Source organism: Coregonus clupeaformis, chromosome 12 (genome assembly GCF_020615455.1).
Source record: "Coregonus clupeaformis isolate EN_2021a chromosome 12, ASM2061545v1, whole genome shotgun sequence".
Lineage (NCBI taxonomy): Eukaryota > Metazoa > Chordata > Actinopteri > Salmoniformes > Salmonidae > Coregonus > Coregonus clupeaformis.
The window spans coordinates 57,986,707-57,994,063 of NC_059203.1; the positions used below are offsets into that span (position 1 = coordinate 57,986,707).

General features: G+C 42.1%; 1 protein-coding gene across 1 annotated transcript; it reads left to right on the forward strand.

Annotated features, from left to right (window-relative positions):
• Positions 1-591: 591 nt before the first annotated feature.
• LOC121578300 (cytochrome c1, heme protein, mitochondrial) lies at positions 592-7,071 on the forward strand. The gene is made up of 7 exons (XM_041892583.1): positions 592-717; positions 1,811-2,001; positions 3,083-3,209; positions 3,441-3,598; positions 3,843-4,003; positions 4,329-4,429; positions 6,510-7,071. Exons 1-7 carry the CDS (start codon positions 637-639, stop codon positions 6,612-6,614), a joined length of 924 nt encoding a protein of 307 aa, XP_041748517.1. The 5' UTR covers positions 592-636; the 3' UTR covers positions 6,615-7,071.
• Positions 7,072-7,357: the final 286 nt, after the last annotated feature.

A 7,357-nucleotide genomic window follows, 5' to 3' on the forward strand; every position in this document is an offset into this window, starting at 1 on the left:
GAAAACGCTGAGGTCGGAGATGTCAGAGTTCCCCAAAGGTGGAATAAGCTCCCCCACGACGCCAGGACAGCGGAGTCACTGACCACCTTCAGGATACACTTGAAACCCTACCTCTTTAAGGAATACCTGGAATAGTATAACAGTAATCCTTCTACCCCCCTCCCCCACCCCCCAATAATAAAAAAATGGGGGGTGGTTGTCTCACTGGCTATCCTAAATTGAATGCACCAATTTGTAAGTCGCTCTGGATAAGAGCGTCTGCTAAATGACTTAAATGGAAATGGAAATGTCATGAAGACGGCATCAACAGAATCAGGGTTTCCACTCGTTACCATAGCCACAAAGTCAAAATTGGCTATATCGTAAAAATACATAGAAACAAGAATCTGATTTTTGGTCTTAATTTGAGGTTAGGGTTAGGCATAAGGTTAGCAGTGTGATTAAGGTTAGGTTTAAAATCACATGTTAAGAAGATACATTGTAGAAATGGGCGGGGTTTATGACTTTGTGGCTGGGGTAACTAATTACATCCCCGAATCAGGTGCAGGCGGAATCAACGCGTTGTCTGACGTAATAGTGGCTAGCTTCATATAGGTCCGCGTTCCGCAAGCTTTCGAGGCAGGGAAGGGCAAGAAAATGGCGGCGCTACGAATGGTCGTGCTATCGGGGACTGGAAAAGCCCTCCTATGCACGCCAAAAACGATCAAGGCACCTCGGGTATGATATGTTTATGATCTCAATGCTGTATTGGGAGTATGTTCGCTTCTGCCTATTTTTTGTAGGAAAGAGAACACTCTCAAAGCCACCCTGACCGCTAGCTAGCTAGGAATGTAGCTATAAGGCAAGGTCACTCGTGTAATGCTAACGTTACCAAATGTGAGCTAGCTTGCTACATTAGGCACTATCCAGCGTGTGATCCTTGCTATTTTGAAGCGATGGATGGTTGAAAATAGTATTGTGTGTTTGTTAGCCTTGTAATGTATACCGTCGCCAGTTGATTGGGGATAATGCCATGTCAGGTTCCGTTAACAGGGTAACGTTAGCTAGTTAGCTGGATATCTGCTTTTCTTGCCCTGTCTCGTCAGTTTGATAACAACAGTAACGTTAGCCACGTAGGAAGCTTGCTGGAAAGCAAACCCCAGGTAGCCAGCTAACCAGCAATGAGATTGTAACAGAGCCAGAGATGTAGTTTGAATTGACATAGCTAGCTAACTAGACGTAACTTCGCTATTTGGCTAGATTTGTATTTATAAAAACGATTGATTTGAGACTGGCTAGTAGATACACTACTATCTATAGGTGAGGCTCTTAACTGGGAAACGTCCTCCTAATTAACGTTACATGACAACACATGTTTATGTCGAGGTTAATGTGTGGATATCATTAACGTTATTCTTATAAAGGGTATTTGTTGCCAGCCAGTATATCAAATTGATATCGCTCTGACTTCATTCCTAGCATGCACCTGTTCATCAATCACTGCTATCTAGCTAGTTATGCATCTATGTTGCTATTTGCCTAACCTGTCTTGTGATGCTAGAAGTCTCACTCCTTTGGTATCTGTTGTGAAACCCAGGATATAAGGGCAGTTACATAAGCACTTGGCTGTATGCCTTGACATTAGATGCATATTCAGTGATATCATCATGAACCAACAAAGATTGATGACAATATTGAAGTAATTTTGGTCACAGCAAAAGTTCTTGTGAAAAATACCTCACATGGATGCTTTGGATGACAAATTATGCAACCCCAGTATGTCGGTAGCTAGCTACATTAGTCATCTCATGTCAACTCTCTTCCTCGACAGGCCAACATGTCATTTGCCAGTCTACCCAGGTCGAAGAAGGTGGCCCTGACAACGTTTGGTGTGTTGACGACCAGTGGGGCCGGACTGGCTCTGATGCTACAGCAGTCTGTTAAGGCCTCAGACCTGGAGCTTCACCCCCCCAACTACCCCTGGACCCACAATGGCATGTTGTCAGCCCTTGACCACGGCAGGTATTAGCTAACTCCTAACCAAGAAAGCCACACAATTACTTTCTACCATATCTTGTGTAATTGCATATAACATCATACAGTAATGTCATCACCCAGGCTTTTTCCAGTGCTAGTAATGGAACATTTGATTTGAGACTTTGAGAATTGTTTCTGTTCATTTTAGGGAAATATAATTTTTCTACGGCAATCTTCGGTAACACTTTACTTGACACCCAGTGTCATAACACTTTATGACAGTCATAACAGCTGACATAACTTGTCATAACCTTTCATAATATGGTCATAACACTGTCACAAACCATATTTACACCTGTTGTGACACACATTGCGTTATTTTATGGCAGGTTATGACACCTACATAAGTGTCAAAACCCAGTTATTCAAATTAGTTTTTTCTCTGCCAAGAAGTTTCCTTTCGTTTGAAAGTTTGTTGTTGTAATGAATTCTTTACACGTTTTTTTCCCCATCATATTTTAAATAACTTGTAAAAAAAATAAACTTTATTACACTGTCAAGAAGCGTTATGACATCATAATCATATAAACCAGAAAGGCCTATCACGTACATCAGTCATCAGTCATAAAGAGGGTGTCTTGTCCTGCGCCTGAAATCTGCTCCTGCATTCATCCCAGTCATCAGCAACAGAGCATTGGGTTGGTACATGTCTGACACAATTTGTGCTCAATTACAATGATAATTTAATATGGTCAATTTCTAAAAAGTTATGTAACATAAACATACTGTTGACACGTAGGCTATGGTGTAATGGAATGTTTTGCCTTGTGTGGTAAGTTTTGTGGGTTTTTACACTTATGTTGGTGTCATAACCCGCCATAAAATAACGCAAAATATGTCACAACAGGTCTAAATATGTGTCATGAGTGTTAGGACTATATTATAACAGGTTATGACAAGTTATGTCAGCTGTTATGACATGGTAATGACCGTGTCATAATGTTATGACACTGGGGTGTCAAGGAAAGTGTTACCGAAGCTTGTTAATACATACTAGATCATATTTGCCTGACAAGGAGGACTGGATGAAATGGATAGTAACTTGTCTGTTTTCTTTATATTGCAGCATCCGTCGTGGATATCAGGTGTACAAGCAAGTGTGTTCAGCGTGTCACAGCATGGAGTATCTGGCCTTCCGTAACTTGGTTGGAGTGTCGCACACAGAGGCCGAAGTGAAGGTTTTGGCTGAGGAGGTAAGGCTTTGTCCTTGGCCATTAGATTAAACAAGGTCATGACCTTATAGATGACTGTATCAATCCCTCTGGCTAGAACTTGCCCTTAGGCACAGTTCCAGGATCATCTATCCCTTTTCCCTATCCTAAAATGTACCATTATGAGCAGAAATGCAAAGCTGACCTATCAGTTTCTAGCGACATCTTGGTCCTTCTCCAAGTCACTGACCACCGTCTGTGTTCTCCGCTCAGATTGAGGTGGTGGATGGCCCTGATGAGTCGGGAGAGATGTTCACCCGTCCAGGAAAGCTCTCCGACTACTTCCCCAAGCCATACCCCAACCCAGAGGCTGCCCGTGCGGCCAACGGCGGAGCCTTGCCCCCAGATCTCAGCTACATCGTCAATGCCAGGTACTTTGTTGCTAACGCCAGAGTATCTGGTGATGGGGCATATCAACAGTAAACAAAACGTTAGATTTAAGTTAGAATATATTGTAACCTTTTCTTACCCCAAATACGTTTTTACTGTCTATGAAGCAGGATAATACTTTCGTAAATCCACAGCAAGACACTCCTATTAAATCATACAATGATATTGTACCTTAGCTTGCCTTACAAGTGCCTTGTCCTAAGTTGTTTTTCTCCATTGCTCCAGACACGGAGGTGAAGACTATGTGTTCTCCCTACTGACGGGTTACTGTGAGCCCCCTGCTGGAGTGGAGGTGAGGGAGGGCCTCTACTACAACCCTTACTTCCCTGGCCAGGCCATCGGCATGGCTCCCCCGATCTACAATGAGATCCTGGAATTCGAGGACGGTCAGTAGGATTCCCCCTGGTTGGGATCACTAACTTGAAATAATATGATGATAAATCAATTCATAGTCGTTTTTAACCATTGTGCTCCTAGGACTCCATTTTAACCCTTGACATGACAGACTGAATGTCTAGGTTCTGGTGTCTATATAGTAATAGACTAATGAATTGATATAGTATAGTGAAAGTGTAGTATTTTCTATTTTGGTCATTTAGCAGACGCTTTCAACAAGAGCAACTTACAGTAAGTGCTTTCAACTAAGGTAGATAAGACAACCACATATCATAAACATTGCAAGTAAAACCTTCCATTCTCATGTGATCACAGGAACCCCAGCCACCATGAGCCAGGTGGCCAAGGACGTGTGCACCTTCCTACGGTGGGCAGCCGAGCCTGAGCACGACCAGCGCAAACGCATGGGCCTGAAGGTAAGCTGGGAGGGGGCGCCACCCTCTGGCGTAATAGAAATAGCATCCCAAATGTATTCTCAACCTGGGGTGTATTCATTAGTGCAAGCCGTAGCAGAACATTTTGCAATGAAAACAAGTCTATTTTCAAATTCAGGTAGTCCCTCTCCATTTCGGTCCGTTTACTTCCATTTGGTTTCTAGTAAATACACCTCTGATTTGAGACATTTCTTTCCGTTGTTTATGACCAAATTACTTAGCAGTCTTGAAAATCGGTAGGCCTATGTGGAGCATTGTTTGGTGTCAAGCAATCCAAGGAGGGGATTTGACTTAGTAGTGCTTCCTTACTTTCCCCAAAAAAATTATACAGTGGCCACCAACCATTTCTGGGTCAATATCAGAAGCAAGCAGAGATCAACCGCTCAGATTTTTGTTTTAAACATGAACAAATGTAAGCCTATACAACATTAACCTAATAAAAACAGTTCTGTAGGAATGAGGTTTGTGCAGTAGGCCTATTACATTATCACAGCATATTGGGTCTTTGGGTTTTTGTCCCTCCCTTGTACTTCATTGATGCATAAAGGTCACTAATTAGGAAAGATCTCACCTGGTTGTCTAGGTCTTCATTGAAAGGAAATACCAAAAGTCTGCAGACACTAGGCCCTACATGGAATGAGTTTGACACCCCTTTGTGCTGTATTATCTCACCAACCCCCTCGTCACACCTCTGGGTAGCAGAGGTTCTGTTGTCTTTGCATCCTCTAGGTCTGATATCTGATTGGAAGTTCACTTTTACAGTATCCTATTGGTCAACAACTCAGATTTTAAATCCAAACAACTCGGATGCTTATAAAAGGGTCTTAGAATCATTCTCATATTATTTTTATTTATTTTTGTTCCCGATCTGCGCTGGTGAGAGACTCACTTTCTCCACCCATGGGACTCTTGAGGCATGCCTTGTAATTCTTGTTAATGCTTTGTAACTTAAGCTTTATGCCATGTATGTGAATCTCATCATTTTACAAGGTTAGTAAATAATACTTGCATTTTGCATTCACTTCTTATGACCATTTCTTGATCTTAGCCAAACGCATAATACTTGATTACACATGGTTTTACAATAATTTTAAATGGAGTCAGGTTTATCAAATGTAGTTTTGTTAAATATTATTTATGCTTGGCTTGCCAATATTGTTCTTCTCAGACCATATTATATTTCAAAACTCAAGCTTTGATAACAAAATAGATGTTGCTGTATCACTTGCGAGGCACAGCTGAGCATAAGTCATTCGCTTTTTTATTTTACTGGACTGATGGTACCTGCATCTGATGGTCCATCTCAGCCGAGGGAGAGGGAGAGCAGCAGAGGGGTCCCTGCTCTCTCCTTTCCTTCGGTGAGACTGACCGGAGAGAGGGGACACCTTCTTCCACCTGATGGTGAAACATGTTATTCCTCTATTCAAATGGACACGACGAGCTGCAAGTAATTAATTGCAGCGCGAGTGGAAGTAGGGAGAAGTACGTTTTTATGTTTAGAAAAAGTGTTGAATTAAAAACAATGACCGTGCTGAATAAACTGAAACATGCACTCATAAAAACAGCAGCTCTTTGCTTTATTCTTTCTGGTCATAGTTTTTAAAGTTATGAAATCTCACGTAGGCTAGTATCAAACTTTGCTCTTGGGTCGTGGAAGCTGTAGGCATGGTGATTTGAGCTATCCGATTTCCCAGCGCCGTAGGCACACTTGATTTAGCCACAGCTCTCCTGGTCTGCCAGGCAGGCGGAGTTTGTCCCTTCAGACAAATTAAATGGTTCAAAATAGGTCTTCTGAATCAAGTACACCTACCGGCAACAGCGCAAGACGAATAAGAAAACTAAATAGGAGTGCAAGCCTTTATCATTGGTTTTTCTACAGAAATGTTTGGTGATTGACTAGGAATGCCGTTAAGATCGACCGGATGGTGACCACTGTTTTAATACATGACAAGTAGTGCTTTCATATATGAAATGTAAATGCAATGAATGTATTTAACAGAACTTAATAGAATTTAAAAAGACTTGAGGGATCCAACTCACTCAAACTCTTTCTCCCCCCCAGCTGCTCATGGGTTCTGCCATCTTGGTCCCCCTGGTCTATTACATGAAGAGGCACAGGTGGTCTGTGCTGAAGAGCAGGAAGATCGCTTACAGGCCCCCCAAGTAAAGACCTGGACAGCTGCGTTCTGCCTGCCCATGTGGCTGCTCAGCTCGAACTCTGACCCCTCTGATTTGCGATTGTCCATCTTTTTGAAAAACGCACATGCATTTAAAATATGGTTGCCCTAATTCACTTGATGGGTGTCTTCTCAAAACAAGTTATTCTCTGCCAACAGGGAAGGATGCAAACACAACCTCTTGTTTTACAAAACAAGGTATCGAAAGAAACGTGTTTCCCAACTCCAGTCCTCAAGTAGCCCCAACGGCACCTATTTTTTTGGGGGGAGGAAACACGGGTATAGTGGTTAACCTGTTCTTTTGAGGGGATTCTCAACTGAAGTCATTGTATGTTCCTGCAACCTTCTTGTGCTGTTGTGAATCTGTCACGTTATAGGTTCTCTACACTTTGTTGTGTAAATATTTAATAAACACAGATGTACCGAATAAACCATGTTCTAACCCGATACTACCTGTGACAGTGTTATTCTGCAATGCACCTACGCCACACTGTTTCTTCTCTGATGTGGTTCATACACTTTCTACACGTTTATATTCTGTAATTTGCATATAAATGTAGGTGTTGGGCCGTAGCACGCTATCTGCTTTAGTTTTCGAGATGATCGGTCTCTGTCGAGGGAGAGGCTGGTTTTTACATGGTGTGTATGTTTCTTCAGAACACATTTCCGTTTGTTGGCAATGTCAATTCCTGTACTAAAAAATATAAAAATACTTATGTTCGCTAACGGGACA

Bases quoted from the DNA above. Each gene is read 5' to 3' on its own strand.
- LOC121578300 (XM_041892583.1), top strand. From the start codon at position 637: ATGGCGGCGCTACGAATGGTCGTGCTATCGGGGACTGGAAAAGCCCTC. The intron at 3,599-3,842 runs GTACTTTGTTGC...CCATTGCTCCAG, and splicing joins AGCTACATCGTCAATGCCAG to ACACGGAGGTGAAGACTATG. The intron at 4,004-4,328 runs GTCAGTAGGATT...ATGTGATCACAG, and splicing joins GATCCTGGAATTCGAGGACG to GAACCCCAGCCACCATGAGC.